We start from the raw sequence: 17,360 nt of genomic DNA, 5'->3' as shown, positions 1-17,360 counted from the left end.
TAATGAAAAATAAAATATAAATTTTATTCCACTTTACACCAAAGTTGACAAGAATAAATCAATGAGTACCATTAATACTTTGTGGTGGAAATGAAAACCAAGCCAAAGAAAGGTGAAAATAGCATAACAAATAAAATAGAGCTTCCACAATTTGCGCCTGATTAAAATCAAGAAGATATGATCAACTTCTAACAGCGAGGTAGATCAGCTGGCGGTGGAGGCAGCGTGGACGAAGGAGTGGGACCATTTTCAACCACGAAAGCGGTGGCCAGCCCCCACGGAAGGTGCACATCCAGGTGGCAGTGAACCAACCATACACCTGTCAATGATTGTTAAAATACAAGTAAGCTCAGAACTTCCAAAAGATTTGTTCGACTATCACTTTCATTGACACAGTTGCGTTATGCTACCATGCCTCACCTAACCACCTTAGACGTACTAAACATTCATAATAAACTCACCGCCTTATCCACGTGGTATATATATATATTTAATTATTGACCAAACATAGTGAATTATGTATTATAATAAATAGAAAAAGGCGTAATTACCTGGATTATTGGCCTGAAATCTGATGACAGCCCATCCTCCGACCGGCACGCCAATAGTGTTGCGCACTACAGGATTCTCCAGATTAAACTTTTTCCTATCAGTGGTGGCGTTGTAATTTCCGAACCCTTGTGCCAGTATATGGAAGTTGAAACCATGGATATGTATAGGATGATTCTCCACTGTCACGAACGCCGTGTTCTGCAGCACAATTTCTACGGTTGCGTTATACTTCAGTTTCTTCACCCTCGTTGATTTTGGAGCAAAAATCAGGGATTGATCAAGGCTGATGTTGGAATTCGTGTAGTCAAACTCCACGGGTGGCTGGTCAGGGAAATCAGCGGTGTAGATTCCACTCACTCCAAAAAAGAAAGCTTGCAACATGGATAGCTCTGTGGGGAATAGGAATGATGCGTTGTTCATGCTGGCAGAGAACTGCTGGCCGAGTGGACCAGCGCAGGTGGCGTTTCCACCGCATGGGCTGAGAGCCAATCCGAAGGTCACGAACATATGCTCATCGATTTGAAGTGGCACTGGGGTCCAGTGTGGTCCATTGGAAAGCGCAGTCAGATTGCTGAAGAACTTGTGTGCCGTGGGGGTGTCGTTGAAGGCGGGTAGTACCGGCATTTCAGGGGTTGATGACGTGGCACCGTCGTAGACGACGATTCCAGTGGTGGTGGTATTATCGAAGGCTGCACCGGCCGCTGAAGCGTACGGGTGCGCTGCCATGTAGTATGACCCCAGAGACTGATCGGCAGTGAGGAGGATGTCGGTGGTCTGGCCGGGGGCGATGACGACGACGTCGGTGACATAAGGTTCGGTGTAGGAGGCGTCGACTGCGATAACTTTCATTTTGTGCTTGGCTATCTTGAAGAAGAACTGGTTATTGAGTGCAGCGTTAATTATACGCAGGAGATAGGTTTTTCCTTGCACCACCTTTATTTTATGCGTATCTGATGCAGACATGTGGTAGAATGAAGTGAGCAACAATATGTATTAAACCTTCAAGTAAATTAGCATACACGCATGGGAGTTATGTCTTGTGCTAGTATTTACGTACGTTTTTGAGAGCATGGATAAAGATCTCCGGGCTGGCCGTTGATGGTGTACGCGTCGGAAATGTTAGGAGCACCGCCGCTGGCCAGTCCCTCGTTCTCCACATCAATAACATTAGCATTCCACCACTCTCCTGCAATCGCATTTTCGTGGAAGATGGTGAAGAAAACCCCATGAGTAAATTTCCGGATAAAAATATTTTCTCGATTGGAATTAAATCTTTGTCAAGAAAAGTCGTCTGCAAATTGGTTAGAGGTTTGCCAGAGAACCAGATTATCCTGGGGCACCAAATGGTAATGATTTTTTTTTTTCAAAAATAAGAAAACATTGACGAAAGAGACTCTGATGAAACTTTTGCGAAATTGTGAATGCATTAGCTACTAAAATCCATAGAATAGATTGCATAAAAGGATCAGAGTAGGGAAAAGCAGGGTACCTAAGATAATGGGATACTCCTTGTGGGGCTTTGGGAATGGATACTTGTGACCAGCTCTGGGGCGGATGATGAGGGCACCATAGACAGTTGCTCGGAGCCACTGGACATGAGCGTGCCACCAGAGGGTCCCTTCCTGTCCCGTGATCGTAAACTTGTAAGTATAGCTGTGCCCAGGACGTATGGCACATTGAGTTGCATACACAGGTCCATCTGCCCAACCACTCAGTAGTTGGAACACCCCATGCCTGCATTCACATTCACCACATCACATGACCTCGAATTGTGACCTGATACTAAGATATAATAACAATAATGACATCCTCATCATCATAATTTATCAACAGAGTATAAAATTTTGTTGGGCTCATCTCTGCTGTGGTACTTGAAGAATCCCTTCAACCTAAGTTAGTAGAAAACATATAAAAGAACACTTGCTACTAAAATATATATTACATGGAAGAGGTCCAAAACCGCCTTTGAATAATTTGGAAGAGAATACATAATTATAATGTACATTGTCACTTGCTAAATATTATATGGAAGGGACCCAGAGGCTGCCATTGAATAAATGAAAGAGGATAAACAATTAATTACAAAATACAAAGTCAAAACCAACGGGAACATAGAGAATCACTGTAGAATAAGTAAAGTTCAAATATTAAATCGCTGGCTCATGTGAAAACAGCTAGCTAGTTAAAGGTATGAAGATTCAAGAAGCAAAAGATGAGAGAAAGTGTGTGTGGTTTTAATTGTTTGGCTTATTCAGTTACCAGTGAATAGTGAGATTGTACGGAGACTTGTTAAAGACGTGAACGACAAGGGTGTCGCCCTCTCGAACACGTATGGTTGGGCCGGGGAGGCTTCCATTCACTGCAGTTATAACTTGTTCATGGCAGAGCCTCCGAACGGTCAGGTTTTGCACCTGAAACAATGGAAGAAAGAGAGGTCAGGACATTCCGTACAATTTCAAACTCAAAAAGACTTTATGCAAAATATGCACGTGGTTAGGGTATTAGTGAGAGTGTATAAGAAAATCTAGACATAATGGTGATCAAAATCACCAACAGATGGTATTGGATAAAAATGGCAAAAACTTTGGTTTTCTCAATGGCCTCTCAATACTCGAGACAAGTAGTATTGGGAATAAAGAAACGGAAAAACATAGTCAAGTGGGTAGGACATATTTACATGGAACGAGTGTTCCACGACATCGGCGGAAGCCATTGTTGAAGCAAGAAGAAGTAAGGCGAATGGCAACAGAAACACAGGGCGTGCCATTGTGAGTCGATGGAAAGTTCGAAACACAGGAGAAGGATACCAATGGAATGAAGAAACACAGAGAAGATTAGCTCCTTTTTATACTGGACGAGCTTGGAATGATTCTAAGCTTGTACGCGTGAGACGTATATAAAATGTTTACATAATAATATATAGAAAGAGCCTTGGGCTTAACTACGATTGCGTGATCTCCTAGATAAATTAAAGCTCCAATAGTCTAGATCAGACATTAATTAAGATTGACATTTAATGAGTTAGCAGAAGTTTCGTTATCTCCCGAGTCCCGACAGCTGAAAGTAGGCCATCAAAATATTGGTAAACAAATACAAGTCAGAATCCCGTTTGCTCAAGCAAACAAGCTCTTTAAATTGGACAATTATGGCATTGACTCCTAAATTGCCCTTATTTCTCCTTGCCTCATTCCATTTTCTCTTGCAATTTCCCATTTCCTTAATTTTGAAGGTTAATGCCTGCACCAAACAGCAAATCAGCCAAAATCACCGCTTTAACTAAACATAAAGGACTTTTCTTTTTTTTTTGATTGGGAAAATGAATAAATGGGTTCGTTGGAGAGTACCCAAGAACTGAAGTCATCTTACCTAACTTCCAAATTATTATATACTGATATAAAGCATGTGTTTTTAATTTCCTTCTTTTTTAGGAAAAAAAAAACATGGCAAATGTGGAATGATGTCTCTTGATAAGTTACGTACTGACATCTCTATTTTAGCATCAACCACATTCGACAATCTCTATTTGTCTGGCTTAAGAGGAAAAGACACCCGAATTCAAACTCTGTGTTGTATATTATAATAGAAGATATATACTCCTTAAAACAAGGCAGCAGCGCACCCTATTTTTTAATCAGAGTGGAGTTGAGTGAGGGCAAGAAAGATCTTTTCGATACAATGTTCTTCTCATTTATTTTAATATTTTTTTATCACAATATATATAAATATTTTTTATTTTATTTAAAGTTATAATAATATGAGATCAACTTAATTCAATGATTCCTGCAACAATTTGTCTAATTGTCTAAATCAAAGGTGAAAATATCATTTAATGATTGATTTTATAAAAATATCAATATTAATGAAAATTTAAATAAAAATATATATAAATTTTTTAATAAAAAATGCATAAATTCTTGTTATTAACTTGTTCATATTTTAGTTATTTGCAATTTTAGGAAAGAAAGATTTTGCAACCATACATGGAAATTTAAAGGTCACAATGAGAAATTGTGGACTTCTTCCAAAAAGAATTAAAGATTTAAGCATTTATTTACGAACAATTTAAAATAAATTTTAAACTTTATTTTTAATAATATAAAAATATTCAAAATATTCTCTGTATTTTCATTGCTTTTTAGGAATTAAAAATACTTTTAAATTATTTTTTTATTAAAGGTTGGTTAAATATGTTTTAAAATTAAAATAAAAAATTATTTTCACCAATAGTTTCAAATAGAACCTACGCTTTCACCCTATTTTCCTTTTAGTAATTACATCTGAAAAAGTCGATCTTCACAATTTCGACTTGTTCCTATTTTTCAAACCATTGATCATGGGACTAAGAGAAAATCTATCTTACCATCCAGAATGGTCAAAAGTGTGGTAAGAAAAATAAAGACGTGTTTACCGGTTCTGGATTGAGTATCCCTATCGGGCAAAAGTGTGAAGGGAAAAACAAAAAGCTTTACGTTTAACTGTGCCAAGGGGAGGACGGTGTCACCACTGAAATCAACGCGTTGTTCTTTAACTCCAGCTAATCGGAAGAATGATGTGGCTTTGACAAATCACAAAATTCTTTGACAATTTCAGATTATCTAGTAGCTCTTCTAAAGAAATCCCACTGGGTCTCTCATCTGTTATCATAATCGTTTCCTTCCGATTCTGATACGAATTTTTTTTGAAGTTGTCCTGGTCGTTATGAGTTAGGTAGCGGCTCACTAAAAGTATTTTCAAAAAGATAGCTGAGATCTGCTCACTTGCCTTGGCCTTAAAGACAACAGATTTGCCGAATAAGTCAAAATCGCCTACTCCGCCCATTGCCCTTTTTCTATTTCCTTCAGAAAAGTAGGACAAAAATAAACAAATCGACTCTTAATGTGAATATAGGTGCCAGAAGCTGAACACCCGTCAGTCGTTCCCATTTTAGGTTGAGTATTTGCCTCTGTAACCCAGCATATGAGCTAGAGACCCCGAGTTTGATTTTTTAGGCATCTAATCAATGGGATGTAATGGCACTACGACTTCAAGTTCAAAATTTATGAAACTTTCTAGATCATATCCCATGTCCTGTACGTAAGTTTGGTTTCTTTTTTCTTGGGCAAGTGTACGAGGTAGCTGAACGTGGGAATATCAAAACTCAGAATCCAGGATATTCAACGCCAGGTTTTTCATTGCCGGTTCAAGCCAACATCGATCTGTGGATATTCTAAACTAAACAGCTTGATACTTGAAAGAAAGGTTTTTTTTTCTATGTACACATGTATATAAACAGGTTGGTCGGCCAAAAACTGTTGGCGAACGCATATCAAGCTATAAATAAAAGATATGTGGCTTAATAATTTTAATACTGTTTAGAATTGGTAAACCGATTAGTTTGTGGGTCTAATTTGTGTATTACCAAATTCGCAACTATATTGAAAGTGAGCTTTTGATGGATACAGAGCAATCTCCTTTTGCCACTTGGAGACCTAGAAAGCCACCATCACAAGCCGGTAACGGTATTTGGATTCTCGTGGGAGAAATAAAAAGGCCACTTGAGAATTTTCTTGCTTTGTCTTTCTTTTCTTTTGAAGTTGTCACTTTCTCTTTCATGTAACCGGCTTTGTGTGGGTGATGGTTTGGTGACTTGTAGCTGAGTAGATAGCTAGATGATTGATTGAAAATCCACACACGCTAAAGACTCCTATTTGAGTCTAGGAAATAGGAAATTAGTGTCCCAAACATCTCAAAAATCAACTCTATCTCGCCTTCATCTTAGGAAGAAACTTCACCTATTGATTAGATTGGGTATTTTAATGTTAAAAAACTGGTAAACCACGGAGGTTTGTGGGCCTTGTGGCTATTGTCAACTTTAGTTGCTATTGAATTAGTTAACAGACCATTTGTTTGATCATGTGGTTAGCATGCGAGAAAGAACATGTCTTTGAAGTTATGAATGATTTGGATCAAATACATTTAATTACCCTAAGTTAAAATTTTTGTCAAATATCTCCTTTGCTTTATAGTGTGATTAAAAGTTAACAAATAAGAAAGATTGAGTAGATATTTGATGAAATTTTAAAGTAATGATAGCTAAGTATATTTAATCTAAACCTTAAGAGGAAAGTGAAATTAATCTTACAAAAGTCAGAATGATGTTGACTTAAACGGTTAAACATTTTTTTTTGAAACACCTTTCTTTGATGGTAAAATAACTTCTGTTATTTTCCTTCTACAAATCTGGATGTCATTTTCCTCCCATGGATCAAAGAGACAGATATGTAAAAAAATGGGAAAGGCTAATAAGGTTGACTCATGTTTGACAGTCAAAAAAAAAAAAAAAAAGAGTAAAAAGTGTAATACTCAAACATAAACCCTCTTTTATAAGGATAAGAGGCAACCAACTGAAAAGACACGCTAAGGAAATAAAATGACACATTACCTGTTGCCTCCATTTTAATTTTCCTATTCATTCACTAAAACGATTTGGAAAATGGAGGAAATGTGTTGGGACGTGGAAGCGCTAGTCACACGGTAAAGTGAATCAAGTGATGCACTACTTACATACACTATGTGCCATGATACTATTTTGGGACTCACCATACTATAAACCAATATTTTTAGAATCGGATCGATTATTAAATCGAAAAAGTTACTGGTTCACGGTTCATTGGTCGGATCGGTGGTCGAACCGATGATGTCATAAATATATAATTTATATTTTATTAAAATTAAAATAATTTTAAAAAATTTATATAATATTAAGATTATACCATTTCATTTTTTTGTATTTGATATGTCTATTAAATGATGAACATAAATATAAATGAATTAATATATCAAATTTTATTAAATAAAATATGTATAAATTTTTATTAAATAAAATATGTATAAATTTTTATTAAATAAAATATGTATAAATTTTTATTAAATAAAATATGTATAAAATTTTATTAAATAAAATATGTATAATATTTACATATGAGAAGAAAATTATAACATTTAATTTTATCTACATATCTATGCATTTTATTATTTTAAAATTTTTAAAAATTATATTAATTAATTTATATTATTTAATTTATATTTTCATATTTATTGTTAATAATTATTATAAAAATAAATATGAATACAAATATTTATACTTGTTTAAATGTTTTATATTATTAAATTTTGCAAACAACATTAATATAAAACATTGTTACCTACATGTATCAAAGGAGTCGTGCATCATTCTTTTGTAAACCTTTGATCCAAGGTTCAAATCCTCACAATGCAACACAATTGCATTTATTATTCTTTATAACCAAATAACCAAATCCCACATCGGAAACTCACAAATATAATGAGTTCGATAAATAGCCCACATGCTGAAGGAACAAGAGAGCTGCTTGTGGGCTTGGGTGGCTGGTAGCAGGTAGGCTATTTTGGCCCAATGCAGAAGACAAGTGTTTTGGTCAACCCACATGTTGACTGGCTCACAAAGAACTAGACGGTTCCTCGACAATTCAACCGTCGGTTCGTTTGGTTTGATGTTGGTCCAAAGCCCCTTACAGTTCAAAAGCTAAATCGGATTGAATTAGGGTCCGATCGACGGTTCAACTAATTGAATCGATCGGTTTGGTTCGGTTTTTAAATCATTGCTATAAACAATAAATATGATTAGACTATTGTCATCATTATGCCATAGCTAGGGTTATCCACGCATAAATGTCAACATCACTCATAAAGTACAATTATTTCTTAGAATTTGTGACTTCACACAAAAATAACTCTTGCATTAATCGCATAACAATTTATTGTCTTCTTCTTTGATTCATAGATAACTTGATCCTCATAGAAGGGTTGATCAATAGCTTATTTTTTTCCTTTTTTACTGGTTTGTATCTTTGGTTGTCTCTTTAATTAATAGGAGGAAGGTGGTACTTAGTTTAACCTTATTTGAAGGGGCAATACCTTTCAATATTGAGTTAATTCCAATATCAAGTTAATTACTTAATTCCTAGTGAAGTGACTTTAGGAGTATTTGGTAATCCACATATCCTTAGAGAGGAAGACTTCATTTTTTGATATGTCCACACATTTATTTCAATTATGTTGGAATAGGAAACAAAAACTCTTGTTTATTTCATTTTCTTGCCTAAATCGGATAGACTCTTTTATTTGTCAAAATAATCATTGTCATATCAATCCTACATATGTAAAACACCATAAACATCTATGCATGTGATTGATCACTTGAAATTGAGAATTGAGTCAACTTTATCTTCTATATGTTGAGTTGAAGTTGTCCATCCAACTATGTTTAGCTACCCTCGCAATCCCAATGATCATAGCTTCGATAGTCTCCTTTAGCACGACAAGAAAATCATTTTGAGCCTTAAAATCTTGACATAAAAATACATTGACCTACAAAGTGAATATAATTAAAGTCATAACCAACCAATAGAAATTAGTTAAAATTAACATTTATGTTATACAAATTAGTTAAATTGTTAAAAAAATTTGGTATTAGAGGATTGGAATCCCTTTGCAAAGGAAATTTGGAAGAACTCCTTAATTAACATTGAGGTACATGATAAATTTATTGATTTTTTTGTCTCTCGAAAATATATTTTCATATCTGGCTCTGCCATCTCAATTCATTTTTTTTGGGCTTTGTCACTATTGAATAGTAATTATTATTATTATTATTATTATTTTAAAAAATGAGTTACATAAATGAAAATCATATACAAAAAATATTACAAACTAATCATAAATGCTCAATTAATATTATATTCCTATGGTAAGAAATGGTTTAAATAGAAACAAATAGATAAAATGAGATATCTCCTTAATTTATTTAAAATGTAATAAATTAATCATCATCATGAATGCTTCTTAATGACCTAAACTTTCATGTTGATATTATTGACCTAGGGAGGAAAGAAAAAAAATAATGGGAATTGCTTTGTATTGACCATCTACATCTAGGGAATTTGCATTTTACATTCAATATCATAAGTTCTTGAAGAAGAAAAGAATTGTCTTACATACATCTTGTGTATATAGTGCATTTGTTCTACACCTTAAGTATAATTGCATTATATATTATCTATAAAAATAAAAAATAAAAAGTTAATATTAAGCATATATGAAAAAATTGTTTTATATATAGTTGACTTTTGGTAAACCAACTCAATAATTTAAAATGTTTTAATAACTTAATTTAAGTCATTAAATAAATTAAGTATATGTGGTAAAATAACTTAATGGTATGATTTAAACTAAAAAACAACTTTAAATAATAAGTAAAAACAATTAACTTATTCTTAAATCCATATTTTCATTTTATCTTTTATCCTCATTTATCTTAATTACCTTCATAATCTCTTTTACTACTCTACAACCTCCAATATTATTGACATATTTTGTCCTAATTATAATTTATGAAGATAAATATGTTAATTTAATGACGTAAAATAAATTTTAAGTTAATTTTATCAAACAACTTTAATACTTAAAGTAAGAATTAAGTAACTAACAAATTTTAAATGAATAACTTAAGTATAATTTAACTTAAAAGTCAACTTAAATTATTAAATAATAAATATTAAGTTTTACCAAATACCTCCATAGTATGTAACAAAACATTTATCTAACTTACAACGACACATAAAATTATGTTTCTTGGTGCTCAATTATCAGATTCCCTCTATTTTCATGGTGAGGTTGGCTTGAAGAGGAAAAAATAATTTCTTCTGAGTTTCACATATTTATTGCATTTGTTCAATACAATTGTAACGCCCAAAATTTTTTATATAGGGATAAGATAGGAAATTTATAATAATAATAATAATATTAGTGAATTAATTATTTTAATAAAATGAAAGAAGGTTAAAAAGGTAATTTTCCTGATAAATACCCTACGTATAAATTGAAAAAAAAAAAAAGAAGAAGGAAAAATCCTTTCTATTATTCTCTAAATTTTCATTCCTATTGGCAGAATACCAGAGAATATAAGACTTTCGGATCTAGGGTTTGAAGAACAAATTTCTCTAGGTAAGATTTTTGTTTTCTAATTCTTAGATCTTATTTTAATATATTCATTATATTTTTAACCTTAGATAGGAAACCCCAATCTAGATTAGGGTTTGTGTTTCTTAAAAAAAAAAATATTTAATTTCGTGGTAGATGACGTGTGATAGTTGTGGTAGCGTGAAGCCCCGTAGAATTAAGGATTAAAAAAATAAATAAATAAATAAACAATAATGGGAATGTGTGGATCCGTTAGGTGTGGAGTGTATGTTTTCTTATTTAATGTTTAATGAGTGGTGTGTGCCGGTAGGATAGGTGTGGAAAGTGAGGTTTTGAAATAAATAAATAGAAAAAAAAAATGTTGCAGAATAGTGATTAAAAAAAAAATGCGGAGATCATGGAGACGTACTGTGTGCGGGTTTGGTTATGTGGTTGAAAAGTCAATAACTTGTGATATTGAGGGTGGAAAAGAAAAATGATACATTGAGGATTGTAGGATAATCTTATAAAAATATGAAATAGATCCTAGGAAAAGTTGGAATAAATAATTAAAAAAATAAATTATTGAGAATAAATTGTTATTGGTTAAAAAGTTGGAAAATAATTTTTGTAATAATAATATTGACTTAAAAAAATAAATAAATTCTAGGATTCCCAAACCTATTTTAAATGAATAGTTAATAGTGTTGATAGTACCTTTTTGTTATGTTATGTGAGAAGTAAATTTTGGGGCCAAACTTTTCAAGATTTTGAGTGGTTATTTGAGATAAGAGAAATTAATGCATTTGTTAAATTTTTTTTTGAAACAATTATATATATATATATATATATATATATATATATATGCATTATTTGAAAATGTTTGAGTTATATTCCGTTTTATGCATGAATCAAACCTGTTTTGCATAAAAAATATGTTAGAATTTTATATTTTGTTTTTGATAAATAAATGTGGAGATACTATATGTTGTAAATTTGAATAAATGAAATAAATATTTGACTCTGATTTGTTTGGCCCTTGTCAACGGGATATAATAGTTGACTTTTGACTTTTGGCCCTTATCAATGAGATATAATAGTTGACCTTTACATTTTTTGGTGGGGAATGTAATTGATTTGAACCCCAACCTCTAGGGGTTTCGGTTAGAGGTTACTAGTACTAATAGTGTTTGGTTCCGTCCACCTTAAAGAAACAATTTGAGGCTAGCCACCCATTTGAAAAGTCCCACCTAACTGGGCACCCTTTGATGTTTGATGATTAGAGTAAATAAATTATTGGAATGTTTTGACTGAATTTGATATGAAAATGTTTGAATTAGAAATAAATGCATACAGTTAGAAATTTTGAATGTATTGGCAAAAAAAAATTAACTCACAGGTTTATGAAAATGATTGATTACAATATCTCCTATTTTGCAAGTGAATTTGAAATATTTGATCCATGGACTGCATTAATGTTCATTATTAGGCTGTGAGTTCATTCCTATTTGTTGACTACCTTTCAGGTACCCTTAGTTCGAGTGAGGAGTGATGGCTAGGCTGAGGAATGGTCATCATTAGGATTTGACTTAGGATTTTATGTTAGATTTTGTTTAACTGTTAGTTATGTTCATTTGGATCTTTTGGTATTTGGAAGCTATTTGGATATTGATCTTTTGAATTTTATGTTAGTTCAAAGTTGAGTTTTAGAGATTTTGAAATTTGTTTTAGTACTTGAATTGTTTAAGTTAGCAAATATTTGGACAATGGATTTTGGATAGTGGATGTTTTAGTTTTGAAATTGAATTTTGAGGATTTTAGATTTTATTCCGCTACTTTGAACAGGTATTTGGTAATTGGTAACTTCCGATTACAAGATAATTGTTTGGGTCAGGTTACACTGTAAGCCTTCGGGTTTGAAGTGTGAAATGACCGTCATGCCCTTGGAGTGAGTCTTGGGGCGTGACAACAATTAATATAAGTCGTTAGCATATTATGTGCAAATACCAAAAATTTTATTTAATATACAAGTGCACATTAAAATGATGTTTTTAAACATTTCACTATCAAATCAGGGTCTCTAACGGGCCGGTCGGCCCGGAGAAGTAAGACCCATGGCCCAGCTTGGGGCGGGCCACTAAACCCGTTGACTAGTCAACGGGCTGGCCGAGCCGGGCCTTTGTTAAATCTAAGGCCCGTGGCCCATCCCGTGGGCCCTCAAGCTGGGTGGGCTTGGTGGGCGGGTCTACGGGCTTGGGTAAAAATTAAAATGTCTTTTGAGTATTAAAGGGAAGGAGATTCAAACCCCTTCCCTTATGGATTTCAAGGAGAGCCAACCACCAACTGAGTTGACTCTCTTTTGTGTAACTATTTTGCATTAGTTATATATATATTAGAAATGTTGTATGTTTTTTGAAAAAAAAATAAAAGTGAGTTGACTGTTCAACGGTCACATGACCGTTGAACAGGCCACTCACTTCAAATGTTAAATTTCAAAATATATAACCGTTGAACAGTCATCTTGGCATTTAAAAAAAAAAAATTAAATCCTAACGGTCACATACCTCCCTATAAATATTAAATACCCTCAATTTATTATATTCTCTCAACTCTCAAGCTCTTTCCCATTTCACAATATTTCCAATTATTGCATTTTGTCTCAAATTATTCAATATTATTGGTGGTGAAAAACAAGCATTGGTGACTCAAAGAGTTCGAATTTGAAGGAATTTCTGCTTCGGTTCTCCAATTTAGAAACATACTTCACATTTTCTTTTATTTATTTGTTACATTTTAATTTTACATTTATTATTTTTAGCATAATATTTTATCAATAATTATAATTATGGTAAGTGGTTCTTGTTCTTCATCTAATGCATGTGATAGCAAAAAATTTACTTCAAATATATGGAATTTTTTTAATATAATAGAAATAAATTTAGAAAATAATAAAAAATAAATAAAAGCAAAATGTAAAATTTGTAACAAACTTCTTAATGGTGGCTCAAATGCAAGTACAAGTCATTTAAAAATGCATCATGAAAATTGTAAAACTAAAAATAATGTAGATATTAGAAATTATATGCAATTAGGTAAAGATGGAAGTGAAAATTTAAAAATATTTTCTTATGATGAATCTTATTGTCGTGAATAAATGATTGGTTATATAATAAGAGCATAACAACCTTTCAATTTCATGGAAACACATAATTATACGGGAACAATGCAACGAGCTGTTAATCGCCAGTTTCAAGGTTGCTATGGAAATACAGTTAAAAGAAGTCTTATAAAAAATTTTGAAACACAAAAAGAAAATTAAAATTTTTTTTTTTGCAAATTTTGAAGGAAGAATTTGTTTAACATATGATATTTGGACATCTTTAACTCACAAGTGGTTTTTTTTATGTATAACTACTCATTATATTGATAATGAATGAGAATTAAATAAAAGAATTATTTCATTTAAAATAATAAATGCTCCACATAATGGTAAAAATATAGCATCTTTAATAAATGATGAAATTATAGATTTTGGCATTCGTGATAAAATATTTACAATAACATTAGATAATACTTTTAATAATGATGCAGCAGTATATATATTAAAACGATATTGGCAAATAAAAGAAGAACAATGTAAAATATTTCATGTGCGTTGTTGTGCACATATTTTAAATTTAATTGTAAAAGATGGATAAAAACACGTTGATGATACATTATAAAAAATTAGAGGCATTATTGCGGGTCTTAATAGTTCTCAAGCAAATCATGAATTATTTTTTTATTGTTGCAAAATATTAAATATAAAAAAAGAAATATAAATTTGGATATGCCCACTAGATGGAATTCCACTTATAAACTTTTACAAACTATTATAAAATATAGAAAAGTAGTAAAACTATATGAAATACAATTAATTAGCAATAATTGTGAAGTGGATATTGATGTATTAAATGATTATGATTGACATATTGCAGATCTTTTAAGAGATCTTTTTGAAGTATTTGATACTTCAACAAAAAAATTTGTGGTGTATATTATCCATCTTCAAACCGAGTTGTCATACAAATAACTAATATTTTTATTGTACTTCAAAAATATTTAAATTTGAATATATTTAATGATGCAATATTTGCAATGATAGAAAAATTTAGAAAATATGGGGGAGAAATACCTTTAATTTTTTATCTTGGTTTAATTGTGGACCCTAGATTGAAATTTGAAACTTTGGATGAATGGTTAACAATTATTTATTTTAATGACCAAATAAAAATTGAAGAAATTAAAAATGAAATAAATTCATTATTATATAATTTATATAACTATTATAAAGAAAAATATGGTGATGATATTAGTTCTATTAAATTACCACCTACATCTACAAGCTCTTCATCTTTTTATAAAAGAGCTCTAGAAATGTTGAAAAGTCGAAAGAAGACAACAAATAGTTCTCCAAACAACACAACTAATTTAAATAGATATCTTAATACTGATTTAATTTCATTTGAAGATGATGAAGATTTTGATATTTTAATATAGTGGAAATTACAACAACACAAATGTCTCGTGCTTTCAATCATTGCTCGTGATGTACTAACAGTTCCTATGAGTATAGTTGTATTAGAAGATGCTTTTAGTGCAGATGGAAGAGTAGTTAGTGATAAACGATGTAGCTTAGCGCCGGATTCTATTGAAGCAAATATATGTGTGAAAGACTGGGCAATAGCAGATAAAAGGATATTTGATTATATTCAAGAAGAAAATATGTTTGCCGATATGGAAAAACTAAAATCATCAAGATCTTCATGGACTTGCGATAGTTCGTCATCACCGTCAAAAGATAATGATTAAAATATTTTACTAAATGTATGTCATATTTTTATTTTTTGTGGTTGAAAAGTATAAATGATTGACAAATAAGTAGGTGCTAACCTAGTTGGGATGTACTTATTTTATAGTGATGTAATCTTTTCCTACATTTTCAAATGTAACGTATATATTCAATGAATAACATAGTTAATAATAAATATTTTTATTAATGTAGCATTTTCTACTTTTTGAATATTTTTTTTATATATATATACTGAGTTTTATAAAAAACAACTTTGTATGTGCTTTGTACCTTCGATGCATTTATATTGTATATTTAATATAAATACTTTATCTATCATGCTCAAATACGTCAAGGGGCTTAACACCCATGCATAAAAATATGCATTCACTGCATCTTTTGTAAGTCTAATGCATTTTTCTTCGATTTTTAATAAAATATATAAGAAAAATGACTAATTCATAAAATCTTGATTCTCAGAGACGTTGGGAATTGATTATGGGTTTGCTTGACAATTATTTTTTTAAACAATTTTGAAAAATAGTTTTAAAATTAAAAATTGTTCTTTAATGTTTTGTATAACAAAAGTCTATTTGAAAATTTGAAATGTTTTTAATCTATTTTTAAAAATTTAAATTACGTTTTGAAAATAATTTTTATATGTAATATTTTATTTTTAATCATTTATATGTTTGTAAAATTATTTCTTAAAATAACCCTTAAAAAACAAGTGAAAATAATATAAAACAATTGAAAGATATCGTCTAAAAATAAATTATTTTATATTTTTAAGATAAAAAAAAATATAAAACAATTTTTGATCGTGAAACATGTTTTTTATATATTTTATTTTACAAAATAGAAAACTGTTTTAGAAAACAATTTCCAACCAAACCCTTCTCAAACCTTAGTGTCTAATTTTTATTTTTTATTTTGGGAATTTGCACATGGAATACACAATTTTGGGGCAGAAGGGAGATGTGAAAATGTGTAAGATTCTACCCCTAATTGACTGATTGAAATAATTAAAATAATGCTATGCCTCTTATGATTTCATTGTCTTCAAACTAATTTAAAGTTTTTTGTCCTTTCGCCCACGTAGAGGCCCTCAAGCATGATTTCGCCTAGCAGTGTCGACAGCAAAGGAGTTTTGGAAATCCCATGAAAAGACAACTTTTGGAGGCAGAAATCCATGGCGGAGCCAAACAGCTTAAATGATGCTGTCCCGCTGGTCATCTGCCGTGATAAAGAGACTTCTGTATTAGTATAGCTCAAATTGGGTTTTAAGGTTCGCGCCTAGACCTGGCTTTTATTTAGTCCGTCACATCCAATTCGAAGAGTCCTGGATACTGAAGTGACAGTCCGACCCAATCAAGGGCCCAAAAATATAAAGACAAACTTAAAAATGTGAGCCCATGAATTAAAACTAAATGGGCCCTTTGATGTAAAAACTTAAAAGTGAAAACCGAGGCGCGACATGCGAGAGTGGGTGAGAATAAGCTGACAAGTGGCATGGGATTCCCGCCCAGTCCTGAATCTAAGTGCCTGACACGCGTCTATATACGGTGGAGGTTGTTACGACAAAACTCAAAGTCGGTGAAGTTCTCTGTTCATCGGCGCAAAGGGTAGTTTCGTCATTAGATGTAAAAACTAAAAACGACGCTCCGTGACCAAATTACAAGGTCAAAACTTTTTTCAGCCCCTTCTGCTCATTGAGAGTTTGAATTGCAAGATGATCAAGAATTTGGTATTAGATTATTATTATTATTTTTTTAAAAAGAATTTCTTAATTTTTCTTTTCAATTATTCAAGTGCGTAAAATTAAACTCCATAGAATAGAATCTGTGTTTGGACTTTGGAAGACGAAGAGCAATTAGGTTTAAATTTTAACTCATTCAAATTAAAGCAAACCTGGGAAAAGAAAGCTATTGTTGTGAACTCAAATTCAACCTTAAGCATGATTTAGCTGAAAACAAAGAGCGGAAGTACCCAATACACC

The 17,360-nt window shown here is 31.9% G+C and overlaps 1 protein-coding gene across 1 annotated transcript; it reads right to left on the bottom strand.

The window, feature by feature from the left end:
- On the bottom strand, positions 1–3,421 carry LOC100251157 (laccase-7). The gene is made up of 6 exons (XM_002276379.4): positions 3,230–3,421; positions 2,812–2,963; positions 2,042–2,286; positions 1,610–1,738; positions 552–1,502; positions 1–319 (listed from the first exon to the last, which is right to left on the bottom strand). Exons 1-6 carry the CDS (start codon positions 3,317–3,319, stop codon positions 189–191), a joined length of 1,698 nt encoding a protein of 565 aa, XP_002276415.1. The 5' UTR covers positions 3,320–3,421; the 3' UTR covers positions 1–188.
- Positions 3,422–17,360: the final 13,939 nt, after the last annotated feature.

Source organism: Vitis vinifera, chromosome 8 (genome assembly GCF_030704535.1).
Source record: "Vitis vinifera cultivar Pinot Noir 40024 chromosome 8, ASM3070453v1".
Lineage (NCBI taxonomy): Eukaryota > Viridiplantae > Streptophyta > Magnoliopsida > Vitales > Vitaceae > Vitis > Vitis vinifera.
This window is presented reverse-complemented; position numbering and strand designations above follow the sequence as displayed.